The sequence below is a fragment of the Phaethon aethereus genome (genome assembly GCF_964289735.1).
Source record: "Phaethon aethereus genome assembly, chromosome: 16".
In the NCBI taxonomy this organism is placed as follows: domain Eukaryota; kingdom Metazoa; phylum Chordata; class Aves; order Phaethontiformes; family Phaethontidae; genus Phaethon; species Phaethon aethereus.
This window is the reverse complement of record NC_138592.1, coordinates 8,852,371-8,869,539: the sequence shown is the minus strand read 5'-3', so window position 1 is coordinate 8,869,539 and position 17,169 is coordinate 8,852,371. Positions and strand designations below refer to the sequence as shown.

Genomic DNA, 17,169 nt, shown 5'->3' with positions numbered 1-17,169 from the left:
TCAATACAGCACTTCCCATATTAGGGCAAAAACAGATTTTATACCCACTTCAGTAAAGAAAGTATGTCTCCTTCACTGCACAAGCAAAGCTTCTTAAAATGTTAGGCTTGAAGTCAGGGAAAAGGGAATTCCCTTATAAGAAAAGCATCTCCACGAGCAGAGTTCTGCCTCCAGTCCTTTCTGCTCTGAAACTGTGTCTAGAGCTTTTGACCATTTTACATCCAGATTAAAGCCAATGCAAGTTCTGGCGGCATGTGTTGCAGGGTGAGAGATGACAAATAAAGGCATCGGACTTTGCTGGGGATCTGTAAGAGTTCGTATATCCTTCTACTCCCCTCTTCTCTCCTTCCTTCCCCAATACTAAGGCAAGCATGTCAAAACAATAGAATATTTCAATTGGCCTTCACTTAAAAGACTGTCATTTTAAGAGCTACTTTTAAAAAAATATATACAATGCAACTTGCACTATCCCCACAGTTTTCAATAACTGCCATGAATGTCTCTGCTTTCAGATTCAAATGGGAATACATACATAACTAGGCATGAGTAAGAGGAAGTTTCATAGGGCATATAATGCAAGATCACAGCAAGCTTGTGGAATGAGGCTTTGTTACGCAACTAATTAGTGGCTCAGCTTCTCAAATAAGAAACAGAGGCCTCAAAATTCTCAGAGCAACTGCAGCACCTCACCAAAACAAAACATATACTGATGCCCATTGTTAGATCCCAGGAGGAAAAAGTGTCATAAACAGGTGCAGGCAAAACTCTGCTGTGTGAGTTTATTTCTCATTGACTTGGAGCAACGTGTATGTTTGAAAATACTTTTCAGATGCTGTTGCCAAGACCCATGTTTTGGCACAACTGCGTGTACAATGCAACACTAAATTTCAAGAACCACAGCATACACAAAAGACATTCAGAAAATAGCATGTTGATCAATAAAGCTTTTTTTTCCCCAACCCCAGAAATGCAACCTGAAAACTGTTTATCAACACTCGAACAGGAATTGCAACAGAAAACCTTTGTGGCATTTCTCCTGTTGGTGGCTTAAAAGACTGTGGCAAGGTTTAAGTCAAACGATGCTTCCAAAGGTAATTAAAAGTATAAACAGAGTATTAAGACCTGAAAAAGCAAGTCTGATCGTAAAATTCATTTGGTTACTTTACCCTAAGGGCAGGGAAACTTCTCTTTTACTGAAAGATCTGTTTGGCTCTTGGGCACATTTGGCAGACCACACATTCACCACATACAAGCGTTTTTTATTTTGGGTTAATTTTAAAGAAAATAAGAAACCAGCATGGCCGAGAAGAAGAGTTGTATAAGGCTGAGTTATAGGTGAGTCTGGCCTGCAAGGCACAGCTCCCTGCCCTTCCTGATCTAAACATTGTTCAGCTTCTGTTTTTCCTGGAGAGAGCCTAGATCTACAAGTCATCACAGAGTGGCCTTTCAAGAAGGTTCTTATCATGGAGGTGAGTTCAAATGCTTCTTTGCCATGTTGGGGTGGGAAGAACCGAGGACTGCAGTAAGCCATATACAAAAGTAGAAGTGAAGAGTGCCTGTTGTTTAATTGGGCACTTCACTAAGATGGCTAGATTTAACCCCTGGACAGTAGTAAATGGAAACAGGTTTACAAGTTTTGATTTGTTGCAGGCAAAACTCTCAGTATGGACCAACAGTCCCATATAGCAGAAATAACAGTACTATCTCAAAAATCTATGGTGTTATGTCTAGAGTGAGGAAGAAGTTCCAGCGCAGCATCCACAAAAGTGAGCATTTGCTTTTAATAACATTAGTAAGCCACTACAAAAAAAAAATCAATTAACAAATATAAAATATAAAACAATTTAACAAATCACAAGCACCATGAATATACTCAGTTATTTTAAAAGTGCATCTGTAACCAAGCTTCCCTGTAGTGCACAAACAGGCCTTCTATAGATACTTGTAATCAAAGTGCAAATACGAAGGTGCTAAGTCTTTGGGAAAGCTTCATTTTTAACAAACTGTGGCCTGGTAATTGTCCTAAAATTTCAACTATATATTTTTTCATTGTGCCTAGAAGCTGCTGTTTTCAGTTTCATTTCATTATCTTTAAGATTATTGTTCATGCTTTGTAGATGTAAATACATTGCTTGGAGTTAGACTTGAATAGTCATTCTGAAGAGTAGTAAGCTAAGTAAGAGCCCACTAGTCAGATCATGCTGCTAGCCATGGCTCTGGTAACATCAACACAAAGAACTGAAGGGTCACAGAAATAGCTTCTGCCCCTTTCCCCCACCCCTTCCTGAGGACTGGTCCCACAGAGTCACAGATCAGGCACAGTAGCTGGGGTTGCTGTGAGGAAGCATGTGGCTGCTATCTATCCTGCACCTGCTCTGCAAATAGAAAGAGGACTATGACATTGAATGCTACTAAGTGATATACTTAGGAGCCTTTAATTTATTTCAAACGTTTAGCTCCAGCTTTTTTCATCTGAAGCTGTACTTACTTCCAGAGGACCTCCAACTGTAGCTTGATGGTGCCCAGTTCAGTTATATCCACAATAATTGCCTGAGGCTTGGTTGTAAAGAAGTTTATGCTGTCGCATGTCACGACACCAACTAGAATAGTGGCCAGTCCTCGCAGCTCTGTCACCTGCAGGGACAAACATATCCATTTTCATCTTACCAGACAATCCTAAGTCATGTGCCTGGCAAGGAGAACACCTCAAGCTCAGGTCTGCTCCGAGACCCTCAATTCTGGGCTCCTAAGTTGTTGTAAGCCAACATCCCCACACGGAATATACCATGGACGGCTAGCAAAGAGAAAAGGAGTTCTGTGAGTTGGGGAGGGACAGAGCTGTACGGCACTTCTGACAACAGAATTTGGTGGACTATGATTTTAAGAAAAATTAGTGTGAAATTTGGAAATTCTAGCTCTGGTACGCATACAAGTAGTTGTCATTTATTGTACAGAGTCTAGCTTGTCTACATATTAGAACAACACTGTTATAAAAATATGTATTACAGAGAAGTACGTTAGCCTACCTACACTAGACTCTTTCAGCTCTCAGTTGCCTAAAGGATCTGGAAGCACAACTGTCTGTATCCACTGTGACCTTTCTTACTGTCCTGCACTCAGCTGTAGACTAAAATCAGAACTTGTAAGTGCCAGTTCTTTCCTCTAGCTCTGCAGGTGGCTCCAAGTTTGTTATCAATGCAGTTACAGGCCTGTGTTTGAACCAGGCTGGCACTTTGCTTCTTCAGCTACTTAAAAAAAAAAAAAATCTAATCAAGTCCTTGCTATAAAAAAATACTTCCAATTGAAGATCAAATTGTTCTAGAAGTGCATAAAGCATCAGTTTAGCACAAGTGCTTAAAGTCTGCTTCAGGAATTAGTTACATGCCTACATCTCCTTTAAGAGCTAGCAAAAGTTATGTTGCTAGGCTCTTCTTGGAACACTCTTTGGCACTTCTCAATTTATTTTTTTTAAACCTGCTATGTATTTGTACTGGGCAAAGTACAAAGTGGAAAGAGGGTGTGGAGAACATTAGTCAGTAGACTTTCATAAACTGACAGAAAGAGTAAAACTACCATTGTCATACAAAGCAATACAAGTTTTTACAGCTATTATGGGAAAAGAGGGATCTGAATTAGCATCTCACCTGATCTTCATTGTGCAGTGGCAGCAAAAAAAATGTATTATAAGCACATTTTCACAGGCTGTGCTGGCAAGATGCCAAAGAGCCTCTCTACGTAACCCAGCTCTTGCTGCCAGACAGGAGGGGAACATTGCAATAGCTGCTTTAAGACAGCTGCCAAAACTTGAAACCCTGCACTGGCACAGTTTCCTAGTAGAATAGGATCCAGCACAGCCTTCGATCTCAGCTCCTTTTAGGCTGACAGCAGTCATGCTGCAGAGTCCAGCCCACAAAAGATGCCAGACTACAGTGGAAATGCTGTTTAAGGATTAGCCCCACCTGCTAGGTAAGTGGCAGAACCAATGCCAGTGGCAGCTGCACAAGGGACAGTGAAGACTACAAACTTCCCCCAAGGGGTACCCACAATGTGTCATCTACATGTCACAGGCCGCTAGCACTGGTCCCTTACAGTTAAACATAGGGCCTCTTCCAAGGCACTTAAAAAAAGGCAGAACTCTAAATAAATACAGACAGTTTGTACCAGCATATAAATGCCATTGGTTTATCGCAGATATGGAGCATCTCTGGAGTAAAACACGACAAAAAAATCTGCAGTGCACCCAGATAAGGGACATTTGAACTACACATTCAAAACATACACATGTGCAATAATATGTTTTCCATATGCATACTTCTCTCTTTCAATAGAGAACAGAACTCCAGGTACTTAATATTCCACATGGGTGATATAAATAATATATACATACACACCTTTTTGCCTCCACATCTAGAATTTACCCTAGAAAATCCCAGATATTGATCTAGGATTTTTTAAAAAACAAACCAAAAAACCCAAAACAACCACATACACCAGACTCCAGAACATGGGAAAGCAGATGCACTAAATACAGTATGACTGCCAGGAGCAAAGGAAAAACAGAAGTAGACGTCTGCTCAGTAGGCAGAATACTGATTAACTGCCATTTTTACATGGCTAGGAAAAAGAAAGCTACTTGAATATTTTGACAAACACTTGGTAGCTTAAGAAGTAAGCAGTATGGCAGAAGTTCTGTTAACCCACTGATTCCAATCCAACCATTATACACCACACCTTGATTTCAAACTTCTCATGGAGATTCGGTATAAAAATCTTTTCTTCCTCATCCCACGTTTGGCTGTCATCACTCTCAATCTTGCCTTTCAACCTCCATTTTTGGCGCCCCAGTCGCACAAACACCTAAAAACCACCAAAAAAAAGGGGTCAACATATCCCAGAATGTTCCCTTCAGTCCGTAGACCTCACACTGTTCAGTAGTGCAGAGGCAAAGCCATTCCTTTGATGACAATACATTTAGGAACTTGGATAAAGCTACAAGATTGGAGGCAGGAATTCAGGTTGCAGGTTTTAACATCTTAACTCAGTATCAAATGACACATCCCATCCATTCTCGAAGAACTGCAAAACTACGTTGTATAGCAAGTGTAGTGGTACTGAAATACGAGGCACACTGGAATTAATTTGGAACTGTTAGAAGTAGGACAGCAACCTTGTAAGATGCCAAGATGCATTCAAATCATGCCAAGGGCAATCTTCCAAGAAACAGGCAGCAACTGATACTTGATTCCAGGGCAACTTTGAAGACAAAGACCTGACATGTTGGTTTTGATAGCAAATCACTGCCATGTTTTAAACCCTCCCATGACACTTTAATCACATCTTTCCCTCTTCAGTCTTGGAGGGCAGAGTAACTAGTGAATGTGCCAAAGCACTGTTCTTATCAGAGCAGTGCACAGTTTTATCATAGGCTGTTTCCCACTTGCCTTCTACATGTTGCACCCTTGCTCTCCTGGTCCTCTACTGCAAACTCACAGCAGTAAAACAAAGGACAAAATGAACTGCTGTATACTGTACCTCATACTGGTCCCCTGGACAGAGACGTGCAAAGCCCACCAACCCTGAAAAGAGAATGAAAACTCCGAATACTTGTAAAGTTTTAATGTCCCCCAAAGCCTCAGCTTGCAATAAATAAAGTGACTATCTAGCTAACAACTCTTTGTGCTCAACTCTGTGCAGAAGGTATGCCACCAGCCCAAAACACTCTTAGAAGGACAAACTCGAATTGAGCTGAGGAAAGAAAGCTTGTCAGCTTTTGTACTCAAATATAAAATATCATTGCAGATCTGTTTTATAGCACTGAAGCAAACAGAAGTTTGCCAAAATTCTGTTCAGGGTCTCATCCAGAAAGACAGTGGAAGCAACTGACATTGAATAAATAAATCTGATCCATTCCCAGTGGATCAGATTGCTACATAGGAAACCCAAAATCAACTGATGAGTCTTGAAGGAAACAAGCAAACAACATACCTTTCATCTTCAAATGAAACTCTCCCAAATGGACCTCCAGTGCCCCTTCTATAAAGCACATGTCCTAGAAGACAGACCGAACAATCACTGTGACTGAAAAGCAGCACAGAGTAGCTACCTTCCCTTACATGCCATTTTATTTAAAGGACTTTGGCTCTTGTTGTTTGTGGGGTTTTTTTGTTTTGTTTTTTATGGGACACACACTAACATTTTCCCTAGGGGAGACTGATACAGAGTCCATTCATACTACTTTTAAGACAGAAAATTGTGATGAAGTTCCACAGAAGAGTGGAGCTGCTCGAGCAGTTCACTGTCAGCTACCTTCCACTGCTTGTTTTGTAAAACTAGCATCGCTTATTCATTATTCAATTCTCATCCCACTACTACCTGTAGAAGTTATAACGGACCCCAGTATTAAAGCAGAAATGCAAAGGATTTTTCACATGAATGCATGAGACCAAGTTGAGTAGGGCATAGAATTCAAGAGCTTTGCCTGTAAGGTATTTATCTCACAAGCTTCAGTTCACATTATGTACCTGTATTTCATTTACAGGTTAAGTTGTTAACCCGTACCATTAAAACACAAACAAACAAAAAAAACAAACAAACCAAACCAGCAGCAAGTCCTGATACATTTTTTTGCTAAGGGACAGTCAGGTCTTCATTATATGTGTACAATATTTCCTACCTCTGTGCACTCTTGTACATTCTTGTAAAGCTCCACTAGGCTCTCTCGGGAGGCTTTGGTAGAAGGAGACAAGGAAAAGGCATGTTTCATGTTAGCAGCCCCATCTCGTAGTCTGCACTGGATACAGTAAGCTTCATAGAGTTCTTCTACCTTTAAGATTTGGGAGGTGGGGGAAGAATGAACAAGAATTACCCTGGCATAGTTTTAATAAGTTCTGGAAAGAAACATCAGCAGTCTTTCCTGGCAAAAAACCAAACCCCAAACAAATTCCACTATCATAGTGTTGCAGAATGCTGCAACTCCTGCAATTTATAGGCTGATTAGAGTGCAACAGTTTGTAGACATTCCTGCAAGAAAGAATGGGATATTGAGAAACAATTCACTCTGCTATTGTCAGACTAGAAGACAAGGAGTAGACTAAAACTTTGTTCAGGGAAAAATCACTTGGGGAGCCGGAAATTTATTCCCTCAATAGAGATTAAAACACCTACACCTTCAGCTTTGTCAGAGGAGAGATTTCATTTTTTTGTAAGCAGACAGCAGACATGCATCTACGGAACTGCCCGTTTGGCCCCTTGTGGGAAGGAAGGGGGAGAACACGTAAGTCTTCCCACAGCAGAATTTTCTGAATAAACTGGCAGAGTATGCAAACTGGTTTCACAGGCAAACTCAGATTGGGTTGCACCCAACATTCAGCCTGAATAGAACCATTCAGGAAAATAAATAAATAAATAAATAAAAACCCCCTCCTGTAAAGAGAGTGATTACAGCTTTCAGAAAGTACCCAGCATTATTCCCCTTCAGATGAATCATAATCAAAGTATTTTCTATTTAGATAGTTTGCTTATTTAGCAGTGTAAGCCTTACACATACAAAATATAAAACTCCTTACCTTACTTATGTGAAACTCCAGTTTTCTGATGTATCTCTCCACAGAGCGGATTTGCTTTTGAAGAGAAGAAAGACAGGGGGGGCACTTGAGAAATTATTTCCTAAACATGCCTTTACGTAAGACAGTAGACATATCGTCAATTTTTCTCTATCTGCAACATTTCTTCTCATCCTGACAGCTCTTACCTTATCCAGGTCATAGTAGAAAGCCTAAAAGAGAAATAGCACAGGCTGAACAGCAGAGCTTGTATTTGCACACATTAACAATACTTTCATATTTACTGCAAGACTCACTAGGCATATCTTAAGTCACACTAAATTAAGATGCACTGTTTACTACAAGGAGACAGTCCAACATTTTTAGAAATAGTTTCATTTTCTGTGCATGGCTGGTTGGTTTGTTTTCACAGATGCTTGAACTAAGACAGTAAAAGTCTCACCACCAGCTATAAAAAGGACTTGGACATTGGTCGTAGTACGTGGAAGTTTCTGATTTTAATTTTTTTTTTAGTCTAGCTATTATTTCCCAAATGAAAGTCAAAGTTGTATCTGTGAGTTGTCTTTTCATTAGCACTGTTGCTGAAGGTACTTCTAGGGAGTTGTGAACACAATAGAATCTAGGTTAGAAGAACACATTCACCAACTACAGAAAACAAAGCCCAATCTTTACCACCATTTCTGTCCAGTCAGGTACAAACACTGATTGCTAAACAAGACACAAGGAGATAACATCCCAGTAAAGGAACGCTATCTGAAGAACACTACTGGATATTTAAAATGAGAAATCCCAACTTTAATTCTCAGATCTAGAGCTAACTTGCTTGGTAAATTTCTGATTGCGATCACTTTCTGGATACCACCTCAGTGCCTTAACTGGAAAACCCTGAGAGACCCAGATGTTACAGTGCATCTACTTTGTAGCTTTAGAAACAAAGTGATTTAAGCATTTAACATTAAAAGCATTTTACCAATCTGGAGTTCCTTTTTGTATCTTTGTGTCTACCAGAGAGATAATCCAATTCAGCCTGATGTGCTTCCAAGTATTCACTGGAGAGGAAGAAAACTCAGTGTTACATTCTTATGATACATTCATTATAACACCTCCCCAAAGAATTTTTCATCAGAATGTTACAAAGCAACTGCCTTCTCTAGAAGGCTTCTCTTATTTTACTCTGAAGAGATGTGAATGGCTTCACAGAGGTACATGGGTCAACAGATGAGAAAGGGTGGTTTCCATAGACAAATATTTGTCCTAAATGCAAAGTCACTCCTAGAGGAGCCTCCATACACGATGAGCGCCAGAACATGCTGGTTACTGTTACCTAATATTATAAGATGCTGCACATTAGGAATCCTCCTGAACCCTTTTTACCCCTCCAAGATGTGGAGTGGTACAGTGCAATTCAAGAAGGCCACCACTGTGGCATAAGGTAGGTACATATACACATGCACACACTGCACTCAGACATTTGCTATTTCTTGTTTCCCTTCATCTAAAACAGATCATTCAAGTGAAAGATAGGCTTTTATGGGAATGTGAGGCAAAACAAAACAAGGCAGCAGAGCTGGAAGCACTAATAAAGGCAAGAGGAAAGGAGGTATGTAGGAGAATAGCAAGTTCTAACACACACATAACCGAACTCACAGATCTCCTTTTCAGATTTCTCTATTCCTGTTTGGCATTCTGAAACCTTTTCTGTATGGTAGAAGATCAGCTCATTTATTGAGCAAGTCTCTTCTTACAGTTACTGAGGACTAAGAATTCAAACAGCTCCATCTTATAAAGTCAAAGAATTGCAACATGAAACACTTGCACTACAAAACCAAGCTCATAGTACGTCATTCAGTGTTTTAGCAAACAGAGCTGAATACCACCTTTTAGTATGCTAGACAATTTCTTAATGTAGCCATTACTTTTTCCAGAATGGGAACTATTTCGCAAGGTGTGAAGCACTTGGTGCCATTTGCTTTCTATAGAGTTGGTTGCATGCAAGGGTTGTCCCTTAGGAGTTCCCCCAGGGCCTTAAACTATTTCTGTTGAGACCATTTTCTTCCAACTTTGCTTTTAGTACAGAGCAGACTTAGTTAACTTGTTCCTCTTATGGTTAAAAGGGATCAAGAGTCACCTGGTAAACACTACATTATAAGACACAGTCTCTGAGCAGTCAAAATAACTTCTTTTTAGACAGCTGCACTTCTTCACATCTGCTTTGATGTATTTAATTTTCTTAGTATTACAAAACCAGTTCCTCCAAGACAGCCAGTGGCTCCAGCATTCATCTGTCTGCTCTTTACACCTGCCTATTAACAGCTCAGTGCAGAAGTAGCCAAGGCCAGTGGCAGAAAAGAGTTCACTTTCCTTTTAGAAGGGCTTCACCACTTTTAGTCTTAAGCATGTTAGAATTGCCAGCTTGGTGGAATGGTACCCAGATGGTTAACAGAATAAAGTTATTTGCTACAGCTATAATGAAACAGGCACGTAAAACATGTTCTGTACTAAAAATTCAAGTCACTCCAGCACCAAGTAGACTTAGTCTGCATCTACTTAAAATTTGGACTTTGCATTGCTATTTGATACAGTTGTTTTCTGCAGGCTACTTTAGTCAATTAGTTAGCTACTCAGTTTTGGCAGGAGTCTGATCACATGGCATTCCCTGCAGAACTGGGAACAAATTCTGATCCACTTCATGGTTTCTCCTCCCTAAGCTCTGATAAATTTTAAACTCTGCAAAAACATTTGGTTTCATTATTTGTTTTAAATCTAAATCCACTAATAAGACATTGACTGATATTTTTAGGGCTAAGGCTTTATAGTCTTTTATTGGAGTAAAAATGTGACACATCTGAGTTTACAGTGTATTATTACAGTGCTTTTCATGTTCTTTGCTTAAGAAAACAAACTATGATCAGAATTAATACAGTGGCAAAATTCTGAGGACAGCAGCAACATACGTGAAAGAACTGTTAGTAGGATGCCAGCAGAAAGAGTTACGGGGTTTACAAATCGAAGGAAAAGTATTTTCTCTTCCAAAAGTAGCTTCAGGGTTTAAATGAAGTTCCTATGATATTAGGCTAGACCCATCAACATCAACTGCAATAATTTAAGATGCGTATTTTTATATAAAAAGATTTGAGAACTCAGCTAAAGGTTGATTAGTTTCGATCACCGATGGAGGCAAACTTACCACCACTTCCTTTCTCCTCTATACTACCAAGAAAGCCAGCTCATCCATGTTTAGTTTGCCATTTCAGCATTGAGTAGTATCAGTGTTTCTATGAGCTGACAGCTTCCTCAAAAGCCAGAACACCATAAATTCAGATTGCCAGCCCATCCTTTGATCTCTTATTATGTCTGCTGCATACACCCCACATCTGCTAGATGGAAACAATGGACTAAAGTGGTCTCTAGCCTTTTCACAGAATCACTAGGTTGGAAAGGACCTTCAAGATCATCAAGTCCAACCATTAATCCAGCGCCACCATGTCCCCTCAACCATGTCCTGAAGCGCCACATCCACACGTTTTTTGAACACTTCCAGAGATGGCAACTCCACCACCTCCCTGGGCAGCCTGTTCCCATGCCTGACCACCCTCTCAGTGAAGAAATTTTTCCTAATATCCAATCTAAACCTCCCCTGGTGCAACTTGAGGCCATTTCCTCTTGTCCTATCACTAGTTACTTGGGAGAAGAGACCAACACCCTCGTCGCCACAACCCCCTTTCAGGTAGTTGTAGAGAGCGATAAGGTCTCCTCTCAGTGTCCTCTTCTCCAGACTGAACAACCCCAGTTCCCTCAGCCGCTCCCCATAAGACTTGTGCTCCAGACCCCTCACCAGCTTCGTTGCCCTTCTCTGGACACGCTCCAGCACCTCAACGTCCTTCTTGTAGTGAGGGGCCCAAAACTGAACACAGTATTCAAGGTGTGGCCTCACCAGTGCCGAGTACAGGGGCACAATCACTTCCCTACTCCTGCTGGCCACACTATTCCTGATACAGGCCAGGACGCTGTTGGCCTTGGCCACCTGGGCACACTGCTGGCTCATATTCAGCCGGCTGTCAACCAGCACCCCCAGGTCTCTTTCCGCCGGGCTGCTCTCCAGCCACTCCTCCCCAAGCCTGTAGCGTTGCATGGGGTTGTTGTGGCTGAAGTGCAGGACCCTGCACTTGGCCTTATTAAACATCATACAGTTGGCCTCTGCCCATCGATCCAGCCTGTCCAGATCCCTCTGCAGAGCCCTCCTACCCTCCAGCAGAACAACACTCCCACCCAGCTTGGTGTCATCTGCAAACTTACTGAGGGAGCACTCAATTCCCTCATCCAGATCATCAATAAAGATATTGAACAAGACCGGCCCCAGAACTGAGCCCTGGGGAACACTCAAGTCTGTACTGATGCAACATTGACTATGCAGTCGACCATAATAAAGACTCTGAAATAGTGCTACGTTTAAAGCAAGATAATATTATTTACATTGCCATAAGAAGATAGAGTTATACTACAGATCTGTTTCATCACCTCAACTCAGCGGAATTTTCAGGTGGATCTGCTTAGACCTTTCCCTTACAAGTAGCCACCCAGAGATGAAAGACTACTTTTAAACTCCAGAGTTTAATTCTATTAAAATGAAACAACAACAACAAAACCCAAACAAATCCCACTAGAGTATCTAACTCTTTAAGTGTTCTCTAATTAGCATAGAGAGAATAGAAATGGTTTATGAACCAGCCTCCCCACTGTGGATTTGCAGGGCACACCCTCGCTTTCAGACTTGGTTTTAAGTCAGCCTTTTAAGTCAAAGCAAACTCCACACAGCTCCTTCCCCAGAAACCTTCTGACAATCACCCCCCAGGTCTGGCTGTCCCATCCCTATCCAAGTCTGTCCTTGATCTGCGGACTTCCTGTCTGCCACCCTGCACACTCTGAAAGCCTTCCTTCCTCCAGGGAGCTTAGCTGCTCCCCAAGGGATGAAGAATCTCTCAGCAGAGTTCTACCTGTCACTGACTTTAGAGAAGCATACAAACTAGGAATAAACAAAACTATCAGAGCACTTTGTTTGCAAGCAGACTGTCTGAGAGTGAATGAAACTTGTTTTACAAGGTCCCAAGCCAGTGTCTGGGAAAGTCACTACACATGCTTAGAGATGCCAAGTGGAGACAGAGAACAGTGATATACAGACTTAAGCAGCATGACTAGGCAAGGCAAATTACAATATTTTAAAAGTCCTTACTTAAGTCCTTTCTTCAAAGCTTCAAAAATTTTCTTCACCTGCAGTGGCTTTGGATCCCAGATGACTGCCCCCTTCTGCAGGGAATTATAAGCCTTGGGGGATTTCAGTGACATTCTTGATCTCACTGAACTTCTGCTGAGAGACTTTCTGTAGAAAGAGAAAAGAAATATAGGAAAGATGCAAAACCCATCACTTGGGAGAAGAGAGATGCCTCACCCACAACACTTGCATGCTACAAGTTATATGTCCAATCCCATATACCTTTACTCAGAAGAGCAGAGCTCTTGGACACACTGAGAATACTTTCACAGACAACATTAGAAAGCTAAGGCCCAGGACTAAATACCTAGTGCAGAAAAGCTGCAAATTTTTTGTGACTTCAACAATAAGAATTTCAATAAGAAACATCTCCTTCTCCAAGCCTGACACAGACTCCAAGAAGACTCATGGTTCTCTTTTACCCTTTTTAAATAAAGAAAAATTGTGCAGGTCCCCATTTCTTTTGGAAGGGCAGGGGAGGAACTGAGAAAAAGAAAGGAAAAGCTCATTTTTATAACAGGTTAATAACAAGTTAATGTTCATAGTGCTAGCAATTATCTTAACAGACATGCATGGCAGCTAGCTGAGGCCTTGTTTCTCTGTGCATATCAGTTGTTGGGTCAACTACAGAACTAGTCAAGTAAGCCATGCTGCAGGACAAGGACATAATACAGGAAAACAAGGCAACAAACTTTTGATCTGCTTAAGGTCTAACTGATGAAACTAACATAAAAAGCCTTTAGAAATAGCTATTTCTTTGCCTGCATTCACCATTTAAATGATCACTTACAGCCATACCACATTTCAGAAAAGCAAATGACCAAGCCCAGATTGCACACAAGATATTGTTATCAAAGTGTTTTTTTCAGTATCTAACATCTCTCTTAGTTGTTTTTAAAAGCAACTGCAAAAACAAAATTAAATATTGTTTCTAACAGAAGTTCTCCACACAGGATTTTTCTGTGCTAACCTAAAAAGTTAGAACACCACTAGCTATTAGTTATAGATCTATGACATTTAAACCAGAAAATAAACTCTCTGCAAATGGTTCTTTCACATTGTCAGATTTTCACCTGGCTTACCTCTATCTATATACTCCTCTAAGTCTTAGTTGTTTTTATATAGTTTTGTTAAAACTCCCCATAAGTCAAGCCTCTAAAATAACATTACCTAAAGAAGTTTCCTATTCCACCAAGTCAAACCAACTGGTTGCTTGCAGAGAAGCTTTCTGCCTTCTCTACAATCCCTGTCCTAAATTCAGCTCACCTGGAGAAATGATGAACTTCAATAGGCTTAACATTTAGCCACTGGCTGTTTTAAGTTCTAGGCATGTGACTGAAGGCTTAAGGAGATTATTGAGCTTGGTGATTACATCCTAGGCCCTGCACACCTGAGAGCTGTTCCCAGTCCTATTATAGAAACCTTTGAGTAATTCCTTTAATTATCCTGGTGCTAGATTTCCACTTAACTCCATTTTTTAACATAAAATCTGCAAAAAAATCTGATAAAATTGGGTGTTGCCAAACATTACTGGATATTTAGTTTCTTCACCCTAATGATTATCTTAGTTTTTTATGATGGTTTAATGTAAAGTATTAATTAACAAAACCATCTGGAGTTCAGGCTACCTATAATGAGGAACATAACTGTTAAATTAGAAACTTACATTAATATTGTTTTCTTTCTTCAGATAATTAATATTTCAGTATTCCATGCAAAGTGAGAGGGTTTCAACAGGAATTACACTGGAAGGGACAGTCTAGCCAATAACAGCAGTTGAAAGAGTCTCTTAGAAGGACCATCACTTAAAATTCTTTCATGCAAAGAAGGAAATAGCATCCAGTTCCATGCTTTAGATGAGTACTCTAATTAGCAAGATACCATAAGGAAGACAGAATTATCTCATATCTTTTGAAATTAAAAAGCCCAAATTACTCCTGGGTTTTATTTTTGGAAAGGACTTTGATATTTACCTTCAGAGTTTTGGACAGCAAACCCTAAATTCAGGAAATCATTTCCCTTCAGTTGAATGAATGCATTGCACTGCATACAAATAGGTTGGGATTTAAAACTCACTATTTTCCTCAATGTCTCCTACTGACTGATGCAGCCCATACTTACTCAGTGCACTGATATTAAGAATCCCATTTTCATACATTTCATAGAAAAGTTAAGTGGCTGACATGGGCCTTTAGGGACAGTAGCTAAAAGCTAGATGCTATGTTGCTGCTTTCGCTTGTGAACCTAATAATTTAAGTATCAGATTTCTCACTTTATAGATAACAGTAATAATATTTACTTCCTGTGGAGACCATTGTGAGGAAACATGAAATAGTGTGTCTGACTGAGAGCCTCAAAAGGAAGTTGCTAAAGAAATGCAAAAATATATTTAGCATCTGCTTAAGAATCTCCATGTGGACCTGATTTGTGTGTCATCCTTTGGATAGACCTTGCATGTGGCCCCTGCAATCTCCTGCTGTGTTTTGCAACAGTGCCTGAGGGAGAGATAAGTTAGGAAAGGGTGATTAAAACATTTCTTCACTATACTGGGGAAGGATCTTGGGTGTTCACTGGGCTGTGACTGAGTATCCAGTACACAAATTTTCCTTATTGTGGTGATTCCTGAACAAAACTGTCTGTCTAAACTCTTAAGTAATGAAAAGCAGCATCATAAAAAAATGCATAGAGAGAGGCATTTGGTTAGAAAACCTTTGCACCTAAAAGTAACAGAATAATCTGAAGAGATATATGAACTCTTCTGTTTGGAGCATTCTTACCCTGCGGGACTGTGCCTTTGTTGGAGAAACAGCTGTTCAACACTTTTCCTAGCAGATCTTTTCCCTGCTAGAACTCCTACCAGGTACTTGAGCTCAAGTCTGTTTACATAATTCATTGACAGTGTTTTTCTCAAGAACTTAGCAATATCTGATCTTTGCTAGGTGTAATACTATTTTTCAGCTTCCACAACAAATTAATTTATTCAAATGTGAAGATTTCCTGATTACATCACAATCATGCTGGGATTTCGTTTTTGCTCATTTTGCTTCATTTTTCTAACCATGCTGTGTTTAACTAAAAGGTTAATTCAGTCATTTGGTTCTTTGAAAAGGTGTTTTATGACATGAGTCATGTATTTTACTGATACACAATAGGATTTTTTTGAGTACAATACTTCTAGAGGCATACTTTCCAATACTTCTATATGATACTGCTAAATCATTCACTTTGTTATTATTCTAGCATGCATTGGCAGTCAGGGATCATATTAATTTTCCATTTATATATCATATCTTCTAAAAGCACTCGACAGGCTATACAGGGATCACTAAATTCAGAAAAACAACAAGAGCACTTCTAGTGAAAAATCTGCACAGTTATCTACATAGAGCAGTGCTACACAACAGTGTATGATAAGCAAAAAGTGCTGGATGGTTTAGTAATTATGGAGCTCTACTGAAGACTGGACTGCAACCTTGGCTATACTATAGACCTGTTACTGATAGCAGTGAATTTGCAGTGGCCTTCTTGGCTTGTTTGTATTCCTCCTTTCCTCTCATTTGTGGCATTGCCAGAAAGCAGCCCTTGCTCTCATGTAATGCTGCTCTGCTTAAGTAACTCCGGGAGAGCTTGAGTTGGGTTCATTTACATATTGAGCCAGGATTCATGATTAACATCCCCATCTTTTTAAAGGTCTATGAGATTTTTAATAACCATAATTATTCAAAAGGTTTTAGTCAGAAAACATCAGTTACTACTAGGCTGCAACCCTTCACTTTTCTAGAAGAAATGGGCACTATTAACAGTCTGATACATAACCTCTGAAATCCAGCAATCTCTGAAGTACAGTGTGGATAGCAGTAAGATAGTGTGGTTTGAAGTATAGCTATTTATCAGTGAACCATGACAACACTCAATAGTTTTAAGATAAAAACTAGGAACAACCTCTACACATAGATGCCTTAGGTTAAAAAATACATTCACAGTACCTAATGTCTCTTGCTCAAATGATCGAGTGCTTTACTTTTTGTGTTACTTACGCTAATCTTCTGCTTTGCACAGTGCTGAATCCAGTGAAGGAACAACTCCTGCTGATACCACCCCCATCACCAGGCGAGACAAATGTGAGTTTGACCGACATGATTGCCAGTCAGTAAGTCTATCGGCTTCTGAAATAAATAGAAAAACAGGTGAGTCAAAACCTTCTTGGCAGTTTAGGCCTGTGCTGCTGCAAGTGCTGAGCTGCATGGAAGTAGAATGTCAGAACAACAAACAGTAGATTAAATAGGAAAAAAAGACTTGTCTGCTATACACGTTTCCTCTGTTGCCCTCCACAATACA

General features: G+C 40.1%; 1 protein-coding gene across 1 annotated transcript in view; it reads right to left on the bottom strand.

The window, feature by feature from the left end:
• The window catches only part of RIPOR3 (RIPOR family member 3), a gene marked incomplete at both ends in the record, with an annotated part of 32,297 nt that extends 15,328 nt beyond the window's left edge, over positions 1-16,969 (bottom strand). The window contains 10 exons of the mRNA XM_082007435.1: positions 2,489-2,634; positions 4,732-4,857; positions 5,533-5,576; positions 5,986-6,049; positions 6,674-6,823; positions 7,566-7,619; positions 7,751-7,774; positions 8,533-8,611; positions 12,793-12,939; positions 16,869-16,969. Of these exons, the coding sequence (XP_081863561.1) occupies positions 2,489-2,634; positions 4,732-4,857; positions 5,533-5,576; positions 5,986-6,049; positions 6,674-6,823; positions 7,566-7,619; positions 7,751-7,774; positions 8,533-8,611; positions 12,793-12,939; positions 16,869-16,969 (935 nt within the window). The remainder of the gene's footprint in view (positions 1-2,488; positions 2,635-4,731; positions 4,858-5,532; positions 5,577-5,985; positions 6,050-6,673; positions 6,824-7,565; positions 7,620-7,750; positions 7,775-8,532; positions 8,612-12,792; positions 12,940-16,868) is intronic.
• Between the last annotated feature and the right edge of the window lie 200 nt (positions 16,970-17,169).